A 21300-nucleotide genomic window follows, 5' to 3' on the forward strand; every position below is an offset into this window, starting at 1 on the left:
CACTCATGAATTATTACTGTGTAGTGGATAATTTAGAAGTTTTTAAACAGGAGAGATTAATTTCTTTCTGATAAAGAATATGATCTCTAATGTTTTGAAGTGCTCCTAATGCGTATGTTCTCCTTAAAATATTGAAACTTTTTCAGAAGTAGTAATATTTGAACCTAACAGGTGATAGCATTCTTATTTATTTAGTTATTTATTTTAGCATTGCAAAAGTAGATTTTTACTTTAAAACAGTCTGTCCAGAATTTTGTGACTGTTAGCAGATCCCAGAGTTGGAATTTTTTTGCCCTAGTTGCTTATGTAATTGGATTTATGTATTAATTTGCATTATACATTGATTTGTTAGGAATTTTTATTTATTTCTTAATGTAAACATACCATTTAGTATTTAAGTCAATTTTGCTTTTTAATAAAGTTATAAAATTTCAAACTTAATATTCTCCTTAGCAAAAAAGTTTTTGAAAAGCTTCCTGATGAAAAATTTCCAATTTGGTTGTTTGAACAAAATAAACACCAGCTTCTACACTAAATGACTCAAGAAGCTAAGGAATGCTACTCTTTTGTATTGAATGTTTTGTAGTTACGCGATCTTAAATTGTGTGAACACTTTGTTTTGAATGATTTTTTATTTCTGTGAAGTTTTGTTTGGTGTTTCATATTAATTGCTCCATTTTCTAGATTATTGTACTTATGCTTGAAAATGACATCGTATTCATTTATTTTCTTTATTCTTAGTACAAAAATAAGTTCACAAATGAAAGGTTTTTTTTTTTTTTTTTTTTAAAGGTTTATTTGAGAGGCAGAGTAGCAGAGAAAGAGGGAAGAGGGGAGGGAACTCTGATTTGCTCATTCACTTCCCCAAATGGCCATGATGTCTCAGAGTCCACCAGGTCTCCGACTTGGGTGGCAGGAGCAAGTGCTTGGGCCATCTTCTGCTGCTTCCCAGGCACACACTCAGGGAGCTGGATTGGTTCGAATCCCATGTTCCTGTAGGCAGCAGGCTGACCCTCTGTACCAGGAGGCTAGTTCCAACTGGTAAAAATTCTTTAATCTGCGTTTGCCATAGATTAGGCTCCTCACATAGCACTGAGAAGTCAAAAATTGTGTTAATACACAAACAAGTAGGTTTTTAGGGTTTGATTACTAAGCTTGATTGATAAGTTTTTTGTTTGTTTTTTAGATTTTATTTATTTATTTAAGAGGTAGAACTACAGACACTGAGAGGGAGAGACAGAGAAAAAGGTCTTCCATCCGCTGATTCACTCCCCAGATGGCTGCAACAGCCAGAGCTGGGCCGATCTGAAGCCAGGAACCTCCTCCAGATCTCCCATGTGGTTGCAAGGGCCCATGCACTGGGGCCATCCTCCATTGCTTTCCCAGGCCACAGCAGAGAGCTGAATTGAAAGCAGACCTATACTACCTTTCAGTATAGAAAGTGTTATTTTATGTTTTTTAACTTTTGAAACTGTTCAGTTGACTGTGTGAATATACAGAGATAAATGACAAAGTTGAACTATTAGTGCATTAATTTACCTTTAGGTGTACTTTCAATACCCTCATCATCTAAATTAAGATGAACTGGAAATAAGTTTTCTAGAGGCTTGTAAACTTCAGTTCAGCCTGGTTGAAAACATGCCTTTCCCCTCCCACTTTATTCGGTGTTTTTCTCATTTCCAGTTTTGGAAGACATCTCCTTAACACAGAAACAGGAATAATTCGGAGATTTCATATGCAGCAGTGGTAATTGAGTGTGGTCTGAGTTAATGTATCCATCCAGCTTGGAGTCACATCTTCAGTCCCGTAGAGGGTCCTGATAATCAAAAGGCATGGTGCTTCCCAGGACCCTCAGACAGCGTGAGCCCAAGCATCCATGACACGGTTTAGTTGAAAGACATTAAGAAGAACAGTAGCAGAAAAGTTGAAGTTTTAATATTATAGCTTAATGAGAACATTTTCATAAGAATGCATGATTTCACAGACAGGTATGAAGAACAAACTGGAGATAATCTTAGAAAGCAAATGTTCCTAATCAAGTGTAAAGTCCATCACAACAGATTCTGCTGTTGCTTCCCAGAGCAGCACATTCCTTGTGGAAATGCTCATAAACAATGCGGAATCCGATGATGAAATTCCAATTCTGGTCTTACGAATTCTCTTCTGGTAGCAGTGCATCTGTTTATTAGGAGTTATCCCCTGAATGTGAATGATTGCAGTCCTAAGTCACTGCACCTGTTGCCCGGAGGTATTTATTCCAATCACTAGCCTAGAGCACCGAGAGTTATTGCTTGACATTTTATAGCTTGGGGGGAAAAAACTGTCTTTTCAGAATCATTTGTTCAGAGAGGAGAAATGGAGCAAAACAGTTCATTTTACTCTAAGCACCGCTATTTGGCAGTATTCACATTTGCACAGCACAAAGCTGCAATATTGATTTTTTGCTCACAGGGCCTCCTACTAGTTCTCTCTTCGATTGTCAGGGTTGCAAGATGGATTGGATTACACTTTGCTTGTTGGGATGTATTTTTTTCCTTTGTTGAAATAGAAATAGATTGAAAATACAGCTTAAAATAAATGTCATAGTGTGGTTAGAAGGCTTTAAGTTGGCAATTTCTTTATGCTGATTATGTTGACTGAGCTATTTCACTGAATACTTGACCATGAGACACTCTGTTTAACTTGCTGTTCCTCATCTTCCCCCAAGGCAGCACCCAGTACTCATAGCTATGTCCTCAGTGGTCCCCAACCCTGCTGCTGACGATTGTTTGGAGAACCACTAAAGAAGCACTAAGTACATGACCACAGGAGCTGAATTGCTGGGTCTCAAACACTAATTTCCTTCTGCCAGGATATGTGACTATGGAAAAACTTCTTCTGTGCTTCAGCTTCCTGCTCTGTAAATGCTGACAATGAGTGCCTGTCTCATAAGTTTGCTTTAAGGATTTTTTTTTGACTGGCAGAGTTAGACAGTGAGAGAGACAGAGAGAAAGGTCTTCCTTTGCCGTTGGTTCACCCCACAATGGCCGCCACGGCTGGCGCACTGCGCTGAACTGAAGGCAGGAGCCAGGTGCTTCTCCTGGTCTCCCATGGGGTGCAGGGCCCAAGCACCTGGGCCATCCTCCACTGCACTCCCGGGCCACAGCAGAGGGCTGGCCTGGAAGAGGGGCAACCGGGACAGAATCTGGCGCCCTGACTGGGACTAGAACCCAGTGTGCCGGCGCCGCAGGTGGAGGATTAGCCTATTGGCCTGCTTTAAAGATCTATAGGCAGTAATATTTGTCCTTGCAGGGACTTTTAACAGTGGTGGAGTGAAGAGAGTATAAACTTCTCTTCCAGCCACCTATGAAAAAATGGTCAGCAACAGCCATTGGGCATTGGAAATAAACCAAAGCTGATCAAGCAGGGAAGTATTTGTTTATGAAAATCCATTCCAATTTCTGGTATGCACAGTGGAAGTTTAAAGCCATCTTACTTCTGTGCCTTGTTTCTTACTCCTTAGCTATGTCATTGTGGTTGCCTCATCAGGTTAGGACTGGCCTTCAAAGCCGGTGGCTTAGCTACCAGAGTGAGTTGATCTGATGAGACTGGGATTCCACACACGGTGCTGGTATCAGTGAAGGCAGTAAACATTGCAGAAAACACAGAGGACACCTGTAGCTCCACCAGCCTTAGGTCTTAGTCCGAAGACTGGAGGGCCTGCCTGAAATGTAACAGGTAAATCAGAGAAACGAAAGAGCCCCAGGTTCAGTGTGCATTCACACCTGTGCACAGAAGACATGAGAGGACTGGGTAGGAAGTAAATAACTGAAGGTTGACTTTAAAACTGCCTGACATTTGGACATTCTCCATAATACACTCTTATCATCACAGGCTAGAGATTTTATTTGGGCTCTTGGTTTTTTGTACAATCTCTGCCCAGTCACTGGCTGACCACTAAGCTATGCAGAGACAGAAGTGACTTTTTGGACTGCAGGCTAAAGCATGAAAGTAGGAATTAAAACAAAATGAAACTAAACAAAACAATGACCTGAGAAATAAGCAACTGCACACCATGGAGAGAGAGATTCTACAGATTAAATACATAAAGACAAGAAAGCATGACTACACCAGGAATTCTCAGGGGGAAAAGAAATCTGAATCCTGAATTGCCAGCAGTGTATTATTTAAAACATATAGTTTTCTTTTTTTTTTTTAATTTTTAAAAATTTTTTTGACAGGCAGAGTGGACAGTGAGAGAGAGAGACAGAGAGAAAGGTCTTCCTTTGCCGTTGGTTCACCCTCCAATGGCCACTGCGGCTGGCGCGCTGCAGCCAGCGCACCGCACTGATCCGAAGGCAGGAGCCAGGTGCTTCTCCTGGTCTCCCATGGTGTGCAGGGCCCAAGCACTTGGGCCATCCTCCACTGCACTCCCTGGCCACAGCAGAGAGCTGGCCTGGAAGAGGGGCAACCGGGACAGAATCCGGCGTCCCGACCGGGACTAGAACCTGGTGTGCCGGTGCCGCAAGGTGGAGGATTAACCTATTGAGCCACGGCGCCAGCTAGTTTCTTTTATTTTTTTACTTTACATACTTTTTTTTCAGTGTAGGATTGGTTCTTTATAATTTACAATATCCTCCTTTTGTTGCAATTTATTTATTAGAATTTCTCTTATACAGTAATTGCTATACCTTTTAAGTTTTTTTCTGAAAACTTTTATTTAATAAATATAAATTTCCAAAGTACAACTTTGTACATCTCCCACTCCCTCTCCCATCCCATTCTTCATTAAGGCACATTTTTAATTATCTTTTTTTTTTTTTTTTTTTTTTTGACTGGCAGAGTGGACAGTGAGAGAGAGAGAGAGACAGAGAGAAAGGTCTTCCTTTGCCGTTGGTTCACCCTCCAATGGCTGCCACGGCCGGCGCACCGTGCTGATCCGAAGGCAGGAGCCAGGTGCTTCTCCTGGTCTCCCATGGGGTGCAGGGCCCAAGCACCTGGGCCATCCTCCACTGCAATCCCAGGCCATAACAGAGAGCTGGCCTGGAAGAGGGGCAACTGTGACAGAATCCGGCGTCCCGACCAGGACTAGAACCCGGTGTGCCGGCGCTGCAAGGCGGAGGATTAGCCTGTTGAGCCATGGCGCCGGCCTTTTTAATTATCTTTGTATACAGAAGATCAACTTAGTATATACTAAGTAAAGATTTCAACAGTTTGCACCCACACTGACACACAAAGTATAAAGTACTGTTTGAATACTAGTTTTACCATTAATTCGCATAGTATAACACAAGGACAGAGGTCCTACATGGGGAATAAGTGCACAGTGACTCCTGTTGTTGATTTAACAATTGACACTTATTTATAATGTCAGTAACCACTTTAGGCTCTTGTCATGAGCTGCCAAGGCTATGGAAGCCTCTTGAGTTCACAAACTCCAAACTTATTTAGACAAGGCCATAGTCAAAGTGGAAGTTCTCTCCTCCCTTCAGAGAAAGGTACCTCCTTTGATGGCCCGTTCTTTCCATTGAAATCTCACTCACGGAGATCTTTCATTTAGGTCATTTTTTGCCACAGTGTCTTGGCTTTCCATGCCTGAGAAACTCTCCTGGGCTTTTTAGCCAGATCCGAATGCCTTAAAGGCTGATTCTGAGGCCAAAGTACTGTAAAACATATAGTTTTCAACAGCATCAGAAAATTTACAATATATGCAAAGAAGCAGGAGAGTTGACCCATACTCAGGAGAAAAAGCATTGAATAGAAACTGCCTCTGATGTAGACCCAGATGTTAGATTTAGCAGATAAACATTTCAAAGTGGCTATTATAAATATGTTCAAAGATTAGAGTAAAACTATATTAGAAAATTAAGAGGAAATATGATGACAGTGATTTAACAAATAGGTACTCTCAATAGAGATATAAAAACTATTTTAAAAAGGCCTTAGAGAAATTCTGGGCACATCTGAGTTATTATATCAGTATGTTGTAAATAAATTAACATTTTCCTATGCAAATACAGATATCCCAGCCTCTCCATAATCCAGGGGTTCTGATTCAGTAGGTCTGGAATACAGCTTGACGATCTCACTTTTTAAAAAGCTGACCTGGTGATTCTGATATAGTCGGATTTGGGAATCATTAATGTAACCTTGGCAAATGACTTTTTAAAAATATGTATTCTGAAATAGCCAATTTCTGAGAGGTAAGACTGTTTTTGTTCAAAGTGGGAAGGTTCAATTAAGAAATGATAGCATCCCATATGGACCCCCGTTCAAAGTCCCTGCTGCTTCACTTTCAATTCAGCTCCCTGCTAATGCACCTGGGAAAGCATTGGAAGATGGCCCAAGTACTTGGGCGCTTGCACCCATGTGGGAGACCCATGTGGGAGACCCAGATGTGCCTGGCCCAGCCCTGGCTGTTGTAGCCATTTGGGAAGTGAACCAGCAGATGGGAGATGTATTCCCATTCTTTCTCTCTCTCTCCCTCTCCCTCTTTCTGTATTTCCTCTTTTCAAATGAATAATTAAATCCTTTTTTAAAAGAAACGGTAGCCTCACCTGTGATAATTTCTTACTGTGATTCAGTGTTTATCATAAATGTGATTACAAATAAAGGGGTAGATAAATGTTTTAAAGAGATATATTATGGACCTTTTATAAGGTTTACTTATTGAAAATATTGAATTTCTAAAATTAATATTAATGGCAGTAGTTCTTTGAAGTAACATTTTGCAGGAAAGATGTTGAATTATACCCCTTGAAGCTTTTGGAAAGTAATGTTAAGTGGCCAAAGAAGCCACAACCGTGTACATTTTTTTCTTAAAAATTTATACAAACTGTTCTTCCACCATACCTGAGCTCTGTCTATTTTCCTCTTCCTGAATCGTTAATTAAAATGCATGTTTTCTGGTGATTTCTATGAACTCTGCCTCATTCATCACATGTAATTTTGAGAAATATCTTGACAGTGTCTTCCATCTATGATTTTGTGCCGTAATAAATCCGTGTTAACAATGTCAGTTTGTATTTTAAAGAAATATAGCAAGTAATTTATAAATTATCAAGTACTTGAAACTTTTAGAATAGCATTTATACCTGATTAAAAAGAGTTTATCTCTTTAGACTCATAGATTGGGGTAATTTTATAGGATTTTGGAATGGCTTAATTCTTCAGAGAAGGAGATTAAACCCAAAAATGTAAAATGACTTTCCAAGTTCGCAAGGTTGACCCAGACACACTCTTACTTCGATGTTCAGTATGCTTTCCATATGCATATATTTGAACTGTGTGGATTTTGCGCTCTGTATATTTATGGTACAAACTTCCACATTTCCACACATAAATGTTTTAAATATTATCTGTGTATTTGGGAACCTTTGCAATAACTTTTTTCTTGTTAAATTTGCTGACATTCTTTGGTGCATCTCAGTTGTAATTAAACTTACAAATAAGTCTCATTCTGTTACCAGTGAAACTACAACGCATGAGTAGTCATAGAGTACTTTTCTGATCATGGCCAAGCTTTGGAGTCTGGATGGCCAATATGGGTGGAACATAATTTGTCATAATCCTGTGAGACTAGGTTAACTACTGCTTGGTGCCTTTGTTTCATACTATGTAGCATTGGAATTGGAATTATAACTGCTCCATCATTTTATGTGTTTTTTGATGATGCTGAGCATAAAACAAGGTGGATTCCTTTAAACCATTTAGCCCAGGACTTGAATATAGTAATTGTTGCATAAATGTTAGTTGTTAGAATATTAAACTTATTCCCCTCTTTGTGTTTATTTTTATGATTAGAAAAATGAGTTTAAATAAATAAGAATTTGTAAACATGTAACTCATCTGTCTTGATGGACCCTAATGATACATAGAAAATAATAAGTTGACAATTTATATTGTTTTTCTTTTGGGATATAGTACTAATTTTCATTGATTATAATTAATTTATCTGTTTTAGATTGCTTACTACTTTTATTTTTACTACTAAAGGAAATAGATACTATAGGAGAAAAGCACATTGCAATTTAGATTGTGTTAAATGAAGCGAGTTTTTTGTGGAGTTGATTCCACGTGTATTGTTATTAGGTGTATTATGTGCTATTCCAGGTATTGGAATAATAACTGAGAACATTAACCTCACAGCCTGGCAAGTAGATATATATTAAAAATGGATAGGTAGCATACCTTATGGGAATAATAAGCATGTTAGTAGGGATGTATAAAAAGTTAATGCAAAGAGAGCAAGAATTTAGAAAAGAGAATATTGATGATTTAAGACAATGGACTTTATAGATTTAAATAAACAGTATTCACTTTTGACAACTCCTGAGTTCTTTGCAATGAAAGTGAAATTACCATGATCTCTTTTCTCCAGTAGTTTCTATATTAGAGATCTAGTAAATTATTAAAGTATGCTGATCTTTCTTTTTCCTTACTTTAACTGACTATAACTAAGGCTTTAACATCCTCCCTCTAAATAACGAAAATAGGGCACTCAACCATGTAACTTCCCAAATATCTTTCAAAAGCAGAAAAAATTTCACCTAGAAAACCATAACTATCCTGCAAACTAACAGAACAACAAAAATTGAAGGATTCAGGGGCCAGTGCTGTGGCGCAGTAGGTTAATCCTCCGCCTGTGGCACCAGCATCCCAAATGGGCACTGGTTTGAGTCCCGGCTGCTCCTCTTCCAATCCAGCTCACTGCTGTGGCCTGGGAAAGCAGTAGAAGATGGCCCAAGTCCTTGGGCCCCTGCACCCATATGGGAGACCAGGAAGATGCACCTGGCTCCTGGCTTTGGGCTGTTGTGGCCATTTGGGGAGTAAACCAATCGAAGGAAGATCTTTCTTTCTGTCTCTCTCTCTCTCACTGTAACTCTACCTCTCAAATAAATAAATAAAATCTTTAAAAAAAAAATTAAAGGATTCAGTCTGGGGGTGGCACTGTGGCACAGTAGGTTAAGCCATTGCCTACAGCATCAGCATCCCACATCAGAGTCTGGTTCAAGTCTGCTCTGCTTCCATTCCAGCTCCCTGTTGATGTGCCAGGGAAAGCAGAGGAAGATTACCTGAGAACTTGGGCTCTTGTCACCCATGTGGAGGACTGGGATGGAGTTCCAGGCTTCTGACTTTTGGCTGGGTCAGCGCTAGCTGTTTTTTGCTATGTAGGGAAAGAACCAGCGGTTGGAAGCTATTTCTGTCTCTTTCTTTGTCCTCTGCCCTTCACATAAATAAAATCTTCTGCTTTCAATTTTAAAAAGGGCTCAGTTTAAAATCAGCACTACTTTATTATCAGTTTTATGTCCGTGACAAAGTGGTAAGAATGGTGAATCATGGCTCTAAACCAGTCTTTTAATATAGCAATATTCTAATATTGCTAACATATTCCAGTAATATTATTTATGTGTTTTATTATAGAATTACACAAATCACCATGCCATTCACGTAGTTTACACTGCAAAGTTTTATTTCATGTTACTTGTTTGATTTTCTACACAACTATTTTCAAAAAATAATTGTCAACCTACCCAAACCATAAAAGTATTTTAAATTGTAGCTAACATAAAAACACTAGTTTAAGCAAGCTTATTTGTATAGGCAGTATGATTCAGGATCAGGGGCAGAAGCGGAGAATACCTAGTTTATGTATGAACCTGGGAAAGAAGCCTCCTTTGGAAGCCCGGCTTGTTTGCCATTTGTCAGGCATTTGCCCAGCACTATTTCTGTCTCCTTTCCTGGTACACTTTCCAATGCTTTCATAACTCTGTGAACCGTCTTAGTAAAAACTTACCAAAGTTGCAGTTGGCCATTGCCTCCTGAAGATCTCTGTGTTTCAAATCATGTATTTTTTTTTTTTTTTTTTCCCCTCTACAGTGCAGTTACACCTTTAGTTTTCTCTGTAGAGAGTTCAGCCGGGTTTGGAAATTGCTGATTTTCTAATTCATACCAGTAAGTGTGAATCAGTAGCCCTTTCTGGAGGATTATTTACATCTTAGAAGTGCATTTTTATTCTGATGACTTTCTGTTTCATTGAATTAGTGAAACGCATTATGCCTTCAAGATGCAGAGACACTCTTTGGGCTGGAATTGACCTGGATGCAATCCACCTGGACAGCTTAGATGTTTATAGTTTGAAATAGTTGGTTTTATTTCTGTCAGTTTTTATCTATAAAAAGGGATATGTGACATAATTTGTATGATGCAGAATAATAAAAAGGATAGTATAAGAAAAAATACTGAAAGTGTCAGTAAACTGTCTTTTATAATAGGAATGCTAGAGAGGTGACAGGTTATGACAGGATAGAGCACTAACTGAGTCAGGGTAGAAGTTTTTGATTTGGTAGCTGACCCAACGTTAGCACAGTGGCACAGCAGGGATCTCCCTCTCGAACATATTTCTCTGCTATTCTTGGCTTTCTTTGCTTTCACCCTTTGTTATTACTTTGTGAGACCCCTACTACTTGGAAATTGTGATTAAAACATAAAAGTCTAGTCCTTTATTCCATTGGGGAATCTTTTTAATAGAACCCATGAACAGTTGTTATCTACATTCTACCCAGTGTGCCACACATAAATTTATATTGCACTCAAAGAATTTTATGTACATTTCATGTTAGAGTCTTACAGGTAGAACAAGCAATGTCACAGATGTTTCATTTTGTAGGTGACAAAACTGAATCTCAGAAAGTTTACCCTTTCCTGGTTGATGTTTTGGGGTAGGTTTGGGGACAGTGCTGGCTCCTTTGAAGGTCTGTCTCTCCTGAATCCTTTCAGTGATGTCGGTTTAAATGAAGTATCTATAACTTGAAATAAGTGATTGTGCTAGAAGGATCTTACTGCCATAGATATCTTGATTAGTTTAAGGGAAAAACTACTAAGACAAAAGTATGTTAAAGGTAAGATTCTGACATATATGAAAGTAAAGGCCAGTGTATAGCAGTGCTCCTATTTCATTGCGCCAAAGAAAATTATTCCTTATTTAGCTGCTACAGTCTATATTGGTAAAATTTGTCACTAAGCCAATGAATATATTTGATATTTTTCCTTGTATTTACTCAAAAAGAGCCATTTAGCTTCTAATTATACTAAAGAAAATGTTTTGTTTCTTAAAATGAAGAGTCCAAATAAAGATATATGGAAGAAAAACATGTATGAATAAATATCTGACACACAGTAAAGAACCAGAGATGCATTTCTTGATGGTAGACATGAATCATATTACTTGATGCAGATGCTTTACAAAATATATTTCAAAGGTGAATTAAAGGTTTTCTTTCTTTTTTTGTTTTAAGGTTTCAGCCGAGCAGCTTTACCATTTGGGCTAGTTAGACGAGAATTATCCTGTGAAGGTTATTCCATAGATCTGCGATGTCCAGGCAGTGATGTCATCATGATTGAGAGTGCTAACTATGGTCGGACAGATGACAAGATTTGTGATGCTGACCCCTTTCAGATGGAGAATACAGACTGCTACCTCCCAGATGCCTTCAAAATTATGACTCAAAGGTAAATATTCATGTTAATGTCCAATATTAGCTACTAAATTCAGATTAGTAAAATGTCGGTAATTGCAAAGTGGATGAATACAACTCATATATCCATATATCAGCATATGTATGAAACCAAGTTGGATTTTAACCTACTAAAGTTGATTTCTGCTTTATGTTATGTTCAATAACATTTAAATATATATATATTATTTTTACATGGCATATAGCAGAATGAATTTGTAATACCTGTCTTTGCTTTAAACATCATAAATAAGAATAGTGTTCAACCATATTCTTGCCTTATTTTTTAAGATTTATTTTTAATTTACTTGAAAAACAGAATTACAGAGACAGAGGTCTTCCATCCCTTGGTTCACTCCCCAGATGGCACAATGGCTGGAGATGGGCCAATCCAAAGCCAGGAGCTAGGAGCTTCTTCCTGATCTCCCATGTGGGTGTAGGGGCCCAATCACTTGGGCCATCTTCTATTGCTTTCCTAGGAGCATTATCAGGAAGCTGGATTAGAAGTACAGCAGCCAGACTCAAACTGGCACTCGTATGGGATGCCATCACCAAAGGTGGCAGCTCTACCTGCCATGCCACAGCACCAGTCCCATAATCTTGCCTTTTAACGCTTCAGAAATTTAAAATATTTTCTGTAATTTCAAGAATGTTTAAATGTCTGGGTCTTTGGCAGTCATGGCTCCTTAACTTTTTGTAAGTTAATAAAATTTACTTTTGGAGCTGTTTCAGGTTCACAGCAAAATTGAGCAGAAAGTACAGAGGGATCTCAAATAACCCCTATCCCTGTCCATGAGTAACCTCCCTCATGGACTTCTCACACCTCAGTGCTACATTTGTTTTACTCTGAACCTACATTGACAATCATTATCATCTACGGTCCGTTGTTTGCATAACAATCCACTTTACATATTGTTTGATATTGTCCATTGTGTGGGTTTTGACAAATGTGTAATGACATATATCCACCTTTGTCACATCATACAGAATAGATTCACTGCTCTAAAAATTATCTGTGCTTCATCTGTTCTTCCCCCTCAACCACTGACACCCCACAGCCACTAAACATTTTAATGTCTCCATAGTTTTGCCTTTGTTAGCGTGTTTTTATATATATATATATATATATATATATATATATATGGCATAAGTATATACGTAAGTATATAGCTTTTCCAACTGACTTCTTTCACTTAGTAATACACATTTATTTATTTACTTGGGAGGTAGAGCTACAGAGAGATAGCTCTTCCGTCTGCTGGTTCACTTCCCAAACGGCCAGAGCTGGGCTGATCCAAAGCCAGGAGAAAGGAGCTTCTTCTGGGTGTCCCACGCAGGTGCCGAAGCCTGAGCACTTGGGCCATCCTCCATTGCTTTCCTAGGCTGTAGCAGAGAGCTGGCTAGGAAGAGGAGCAGCTAGGATAGGAACTGGCACCCATATGGAATGCCAGCACTGCAGGCAAAGGATTAGCCCACTACACCCAGCGCCAGACGCAGTAATACACGTTTAAGTTCCTTCCTTGTTTCCTCTTGGCTTGATAGTTCATTTCTTTTTTTCCATGGGAATGGAATAATATTCCATTAACATCAGGTACCAGGTTTATTTGCACATTCATCTACTGAAGGACATCTTAGTTGCTTTCAAGTAATGGCAGTTTTAAATAAAGCTGCTGTAAGCATCTGTGTGCAGATTTTTGTGTGGACATAGTTTTTCAATTCATTAGAATAAATACCAAAAAACGTGATTTCTGAAATAGGTGGTAGGGATATGTTTAGATATAGAAGCTGACAGGCTGTCTTTCAGAGTAGCTGTGTCATTTTGCACTCCCAGCAGCAATGAACGCAAGTCCTATCATTCTGTACTCTTGCCAGCATTTGGTGTTGTCAGTGTTTGGATTTTATCCATTCTAATGGTGTGTTGTGGCATCTCATTAATTTAATTTGCACATTCTTAATAACATACAATGTTAAACAGCTTTTAATATACTAGTTGTCATCTGTATGTCTTCTTTGGCACGGTGTCTGTCTTAGATCACTTGTTTACTCAAGTTGTTTGTTTTCTTACTGTCAGTTTTAAGAATTCTTTGTATATTTTGATTAGCAGCCTTTTATCAGATATGTCTTTTGCAAATTCTTTCTTCCACTTTTTGGTTTAATCTTCTTAATCTTTTGATCCTTAACTTAAAATTCAAGTTACAAAATAATTTAGGTAAATATAATTCCCTATTTCCTTCATGGGACTATAGGTAAAATCCTTTTAAAAAATTAACCAACTGTATTTCCTAGCAGATTTAGCTTTACTTAGCCATGATTCAACCTTGCTATGAGAGAAGTAGTTGAGAAGGGCCATCTGTGTACTACCACACATGTTAAGGCAAGATAGACAGTTGATTTCTGAATACTAGGTGGAAATTTCTGCTATCTTCAAACAATATATAGATAGTATAAACATAAAATATATAGATAGTATAAACATATATAAATGATATAGATAATAAAAACAATATAGATAGTATAAACATATAAACAAACATAGATAGTATAAATAAACATATATAGATAGTATAAACATACTAAGATTCTATTTTTTATAATTCAAACCATTCTTTCCTCACTTACTACCTATATATTGCTTAAAATGATCTTAAAGGTAAAGCAAGAGGAAAATTTTCTCTTTAAAATTCAGATTTTAGTAAAAACAATTTAGGGAGCCAGCATTGTGATGCAGCAGGTTAAAGCTGCTGCCTGTAACGCTGGCATCCCATGTGAGCAGCAGTACGTGTCCCGGCGGCTCCACTTCTCAGCTAATGGCCTGGTAAAAGTGGTGAAAGATGGCCCAAGTGTTTGGGCCCTTGCCACCCACAGGGGAGACCTGAAAGAAGCTCCTAGCTCCTGGCTCTAGCCAGGGTTTCAGCTATTTGGGGAGTGAACCAGAAGATGGAAAATCTGTCTCTCCCTTTTTCTCTGCAATCTTTCAAATAAACAAATAAATCTTACAAAATAATTGTCTTGTGGGGGCCAACATTGTGGCATAGCACGTAAAGCTGTCTCCTGCAGTGACGGCATCCCATATAGGGGCCAGTTTGTGTCCCGGCTGCTCCACTTTCGGTCCAGCTCTCTGCTATGGCTTTGGGAAAGCAGTAGAAGATGGCCCAAGTGCTTGGGCCCCTGCATCCACATGGGAGACCCTGGCTTCAGATTGGCTCCTGGCTTCAGATTGGTGCAGCTCCGGCCATTGCAGCCACCTGGGGAGTGAACCAGCAGGTGGAGACCTCTCTCTCTCTCTCTCTCTCTCTCTCTCTCTCTCTCTCTGTGTGTCTCTGTTTCTGCCTCTGCCTCTCTGTAACTCTGTCTTTCAAATAAATAAATAAATAAATAAATCTTATAAAAACCTTTTTTTTTTTGCTCACAAATAGGAGAATTCAAGTTCAGGACAGTATAAAATATAACATCGGTGTTAGTGCTAGAGTTTGGATAAAGGTATTATGGATCATTATACAACCAGTTTGTATCCACTTTAAAAAGATTACAGTAAGTTAGGAATGTATATGTTCACATATAACAGGACACTGAACTCCTGGGTTGAAATGTAATTTCTTATCATTTCTGCTTTGTTGATAACTTAAGCAATTTTATTTCTTTGTCCACTAAGCCCTAGTTCATTAACTACAGAGAGTAAATAATACATAATGCTCCTCTACTTATGATAGTTTTGTCCTGATAAATCTATTGCATATTGAAAATATTGTAAGTCAGAAATGATGTTTAGTACACCTACCTACCACACATCACAGCTTAGTGATATTCAGTATGCTGAATCAGTTCTTCACTCTGGTGATCACATTACTGATAGGGAGCTATGGCTTGTTCTGCTGCCCAGCACCTCAGGAAGGAATCTTACCACATATTTCTAGCCTGGAAAAAAAAAGAATTCAAAATGCGAAGTGCGGATTCTGCTGAGTGCGTATTACTTTTGTAGCACTGTAAGGTTGAAAAACTGGAAATCAAACCCTGGTAACCTTGGCACTATCTGTATTGGACATAAGACCCAACTCTTGGCAACTTTTTTGGAGTTGTATTCCTGGCACTTAAAGAAAATGATTTATTTATTTACTTATTTATTTGAAAGGCAAAGTTAGAGAGAGAGAGTAGGAGAGACAGAGAGATCTTCCATCTGCTGGTTCACTCCACAAATGGCTGCAATGGCCTGGGCTGGGCCAGGCAAATGCCAGGAGATTCTTCTGGGTCTCCCATGTGGGTGGCAGGAGCCTGTGATCTTGGGCCATCCTCCGATGCTTTTCCCAGGCCTATATCAGGGAGCTGGATTAGAAGTGGAGCAGCTGGGATACGAACAGGCGCCCATATAGAATGACAGCACTGCAAATGGTGGCTTAACCTGCTGTGTGCACCACAGAGGTGACCCTTACATCTGGCTCTTAATTAGACTTTCCCTGTATATTTGAGTCACTGAAGTTGTGGTTAGTTATAATTGTGAGGAACTAGTAAATACAGAGTTTCCTTATCTAGCAATCCCCTTTATTTGGAACGTAGTATTCTCTGAATGGACTCACAGTGCATTATATTATTGTTTTTATATTTTGTTTGCTAGGAGAAACCTTTATCTTTTTATTCAAAGCCTTTCCTATCCCTCTTGCCTTTTTCTCCCCTCTGGATACAATATTTTTTTTTTAAAAATTATGTAGTCTTTAAAACATTGTTATTTATTTCAAAGAGTGACAGAGGGAGAGACCAACCGATCTTCCATCTGCTGGTTCACTCACAAAAATGACCACAATAACCAGGCTAAAGCCAGGAAGCCTAGGTCTTCCACTTAGGTGGCAAGAACCCACTTACTCGATCCATCATTGTTGCCTGAAGTCAGGAGTTGGAGCCAGGTGTGGAACCCAGGTACTTTGCTGCGGGAGTCCAGTACCTTAATTTCTGGGCTAAGCACCCATTCCCCCTAGCTTCTATTTTAATGGGGTAAGATTGACTACCAGATTGTTAAAGCTGCAGAGGAATTTGGGGCTCACCATGTTCTAACTCATTATACTTGGAGAATCAGCTGTCATCATACTGTGTTTTGCTCACATTGTTCCATGTGTAATCTCCTCTCTTTATTTTTAAAGTATTGCTGGAAGGGAGTAGCAATATGCTGTCCCTCCTTTTACTCAGTGAGCCTTTAGAAAAACGCTGAATGATTTCACATAGGGACTGAAACTGCAAATCGCTCACACCTAAAAACTTCAATCATTGATTAATGTCCTAGTGGCATGAGGATTTATTCCTAAATAACTTTTTATTTCAGTTCTGTTATGTAGATTTTTATTACATACTTCTGTTATTTTCAAATATACTGGTAGATAGTAATTGTGTTTATAATATTTAAGTAAAGGAAACATTTACTAAAATACACACACACAAAACCTCTGAGGAAAGGTGACTGTTGAAACCTTGGTAGAATGTAACCAGGAAATCCATTAAAATGCAGTCACAGTTCTGTCAGTGTTCTGGCAGACTTTGTGTGTGCTCTCCTTGACATGCAACCTTCTCAGCTTTTATATTGATCATTCAGGCTTCATAAAGAAGCTTTGTACCCAAGTTAGAGCAATTTGAAAGAGCTTTTAAACTCATGTAATTAATATTTGCTTCCTGATCTCTCTCTATCGGTAACAATAAACTTATCTTTCTAAGATCTTCATGTCCCTCCCTCATTAATGATTTTCAGAGAGGAGAATTTAGCTCTGTTTGCCTTTTCTTTCTCTCTCTCTCTCCCCCTCTTTTAAAGACATTTTATTTATTTGAAAGTCAGTGTTACACAGAAGGGGAGAGATGGAGAGAGGTTTTCCATCCACTGGTTCACTCCCCAGATATCTGCAATGGTAGGCTTTGGGCCAGGCCGAAGCCAGGAGCTTGTTCCCGGTCTCCCACATGAGTTTTCCGGGTTCATAGTGGAAAGATGTATCGGTAATGGAGCCAGTGCCCATATAAGATGCCAGCGTCACAAGCTGTGGCTTTAACACACTATCCCCCAATGCCGGCCCCTTTGTTTGCCTTTTCATCGAAGTTGATGTTTCATAATAGATGGGAGTTGATGCCTCTTATTCTTGCTTTATTGTAAATGCTTACTAGTGTGGGGTATACTTTTCCTGCTTAGTATATTGATTCACACTCACATCAGAGACTTTAAGCCTGCTACTTCTGAGAAACTACGTTCTTACCCTTATGCTGTTTTTCTCAAGTGCTTTTATCTATCTGTGCTGTCGGGCTTATCAGCCATTTGTCCACTAGGATGAAATGTATTTGGGAAAAAATAAGTAACTCAGATGCTACTCTCTATGCAATATATTTAGGTTGTTTTCTCTTAGTTGAAGCATTTTCCACTAGTTTACTTTTGGCTGAGTTGTGTCAAAACAGCAACTAAAATTTCAAGTGCAGTTCTTGGGCCAAGGATTTGAGAGGTTACCAGTACACAATCCTGAACCTTAGTATGGTAATAAATAACCATTAAAGCTCTAATTGGTATATCTAATTGGACACAGACTTTGCATGTCACTTACTGATGGGCACTTAAACTAAAGTACTCATTATAGGAAGGGAAGCCTATTGGCAGTAATAAACTTGAACCATATTAAACATTCACATTTCTTGTGCTAGAAAGACTAATAAATTGCAAAATAGCTTGGGCAACAAATCATCTAAATATCCCTTACAACCCTGCTTATCCAATGTAGGAAAAGGAAATGTTACATCAAAGATTCTGCTCTACAGGGTCCTCTGTTTCTCCTTTTTAAATGAAAATTAGTCAAACAATTCTTCTGTTAGTTAATGAAGACAGAAAGTACAAATCTAGGTTGCTCATTTCCATTGGTATGTCCCATTAATATAATGGAGTTTTACCCTTTATTCTTATATTATGGCCATTGGTCAAAAAAGGCAGTGTCATTTTCCATAAGGAAAATACATTACTGGTCTTCAGTATTACCTAAGGGTTTTTCAGTGAAATTCAGAGACTTGAATAATACCTTAAAAGTTTGCCTTTTCCTTCATTTTTGAATAGATACAAATTGGGTGAGGATAAGGAAAGTTTTTAAAGGCAAAACCATATTTTGTTTGAACTTTGGTGATTTTGCTTTAGTTTTTACTTTTAGAAATTGCCTTTTCTTTTGAAACCAAAGTAGAAAGGTACAGAAATAGAATAAGAATCAATAAAAATGAATATGGACATTTCATTTGATCTATAAATTTCATAGTCTTAGTGATCTTTTCATAGTGCTTTTCATCACCTTAAAGACTATTTATTCCAGGTTTCTCCTTTGTAAGATGAGTATTATGGATGGGGTGACAGAGGTATTTCAAGAGTGCAGATATTGTCATTACACATATGTTATCATTGTACCTTACAGCTTTTTTACTCACCTGGAACATTTCTTGCTCTGCACTAAAATATTGGCTTCTATTTTAAGAATATAAACTTAGTTAATTGACAGAAATTGTGTTTAATTTACATCCCTGAAATGTAGTAAACAATCAAAAATGTTAACATTTAATGTGAGGCAAACTTGGGTAACTAGTTATCTGAGCATTTTACTAATATGCATGTATTTAAATGATAGCATACCAGATATGTCTGTTTTCATTTACCATTTGAGTACTTTGGCACCTAAGTGTGCTTTATTTTTAGTATGTATCTGCTTTCTCATGCGGTACTAATAATACAGAAATTCGGCTTACAAGCATCCTTTTATAGAAGTTACACTTTGAACAGATAAAGATTCATGTTTAGTAGAGAACAGAAATAAATTTTTATTTCAGATTTTCAGATCAAGGCTTAGTCACTATTTTTGCTTTGGATTTGACATTTCCTGCTCTCTCCTCAAAACTGCATAAACTAGAGCTACTGAAATGTAATTCAATAATACTATATCTACTTAAAGAGAGAACAAATTATAAACCATAACTTGACTTACAAATAGTTATTTTTAGTATGCTGTTCAGTTTCTTAATAGTACTTTTACTATCAGGGAAGTGATACATGTATTTATTGAAGCTTCATAACAATTCTGTTGCTTGAAATATATTACTTATTATTTTAAAAAGTTCCATTACTTAATAAAAACCAAATATGGTTTTGGGTAAAATCGAGACTTTCCTGTTCAAATTATCCTTGAGTCTTATTAATGAGATTTCTGAATAAATAAAATGCCTATTTATTATTTGGTAGAGAAAACATCCTTAGCATTGCTTTACCTTAGATTCTTATTTTGTTTTCTTTTCCATTTTGTATCTGTTTACTTGCGAAGGAGACAAAGAGCGAGCATGGGATGCTCCCCGTCTGATTCACCTTGCAGATGCCCACAGCAGTCTAGGGGAGGGCCAAGGCTGAAGCTGAGGAACTGAAAACTCAATCCAGGTCTCCCCACATGAGTGACGGGAAAGATTCCTTGAGCCATCATTGCTGCCACCCAGGGTCTACATTAGCAGGAAGCTGGAGTCAGGAGCCAGAGCTGGAAAATGAATCCAGGTGTTCTGATATAGGATTAGGCATCTTAAGTGCTCGTCTAAACATCTGCTTCCCCTTATTTTGTTTTCTCACTATCAGTTTAGGAGCAAGATAGCAATTGTGAGTCAGAATCATTCATAATATACTTTGTTGACCAAGTTCATTAAATGAAGAATGGAAGATTTGATGTTAATCTGTATAATAACAGCTTAAACTGCCATTTATTATGGTCTCATTAATTTTTCATACACACTGAAATCAGAAACCTAGACCATAATAACAACACAGCAACAAAAAAATAACCACAAATATCGGTATTCTACCTTGTACATTATGTAAAGAAAAAGTATTTTTAGTAATTACGTTTCTGATAGCATTTTGCAGATTTTAAAGACCCATCCTTTTTACTTTGCTATGTGTTTTCTTTAAATATATTATAGTTCGGTTGGGCATTTGGCACTTGGGATGCCTGCATCCCATAGCAGAGTGACTGTGTTCAAGGCCTAGCTCTGCTCCTGATTCCAGTGTCTTGCTAATGCACACCCTGGGAGGCAGCAGGTGATGACTCGGGTACCTGTGTCTGTACCACCCATGTGAAAGATCTGGGTTGAGTTCAAGGTTCCTGGCTTCAGCCTGATCCAGCTCTGGCTGTTGTGGGCATGTGGGGAGTGTTCCAATGGATGGCAGATCTCTGTGTGTCTATATGTTTTCTATCTGTCTCCCTTAGAAACAAAATTTTTACATCATATATGTTACAGCAATGTAGTTAGTTTGGCTTCTGTTGTTAGTTGTCCTGTCCTGCATTAGTTTTAAATCTGATATATGTCTTTGAAGTATTTTTAAGAAAAATCTGATTTTTAAGAAGGTTTTATTTATTTATTTGAAAAGCAAAGTTACAGAGAGAGAGAGAGAGAGAGAGAGAGAGGTCTTCCATCCACTGGTTCACTTCCCAAATGGCCCAGCAGGAGCCTGGAGCTTGCTTCTTCCCGGTCTCCCATGTCAGTGCAGGGGCCCAAGCACCTTGGCCATCTTCCACTGGTTTCCCTGGCCATTACCAGGGAGCTGGATTGGAAGTATAGCAGCCAGGACTTGAACTGGTACCCATATGAAATGCTGGCATCACAGGTGGAGGCTTAACCTACTATGCTATAGTGCCAGCCCCCCAAAATATGATTTTAATATTTGTTTATATCATATAAATTAAGTGTATTTTATAATTAATACCAGTTGCTATTTTGCTAGTGTTTCTTAACATGTCATATTTGATCAAGAAAGATGTGGATTTAGCACTCCACACACTAT

At 38.2% G+C, this 21300-nt stretch overlaps 1 protein-coding gene across 14 annotated transcripts in view; it reads left to right on the forward strand.

Moving 5' to 3' along the window:
- Nucleotides 1-21300, forward strand: part of ADGRL2 (adhesion G protein-coupled receptor L2) — a 206292-nt gene that overhangs the window by 106870 nt on the left and 78122 nt on the right. For all 14 annotated transcript variants that reach the window (XM_062191614.1, XM_062191619.1, XM_062191617.1 and 11 more), the window contains exon 3: nt 11277-11490. In XM_062191614.1, the coding sequence (XP_062047598.1) occupies nt 11277-11490 (214 nt within the window). The remainder of the gene's footprint in view (nt 1-11276; nt 11491-21300) is intronic.

This window comes from Lepus europaeus, chromosome 5, assembly GCF_033115175.1.
Source record: "Lepus europaeus isolate LE1 chromosome 5, mLepTim1.pri, whole genome shotgun sequence".
NCBI lineage: Eukaryota > Metazoa > Chordata > Mammalia > Lagomorpha > Leporidae > Lepus > Lepus europaeus.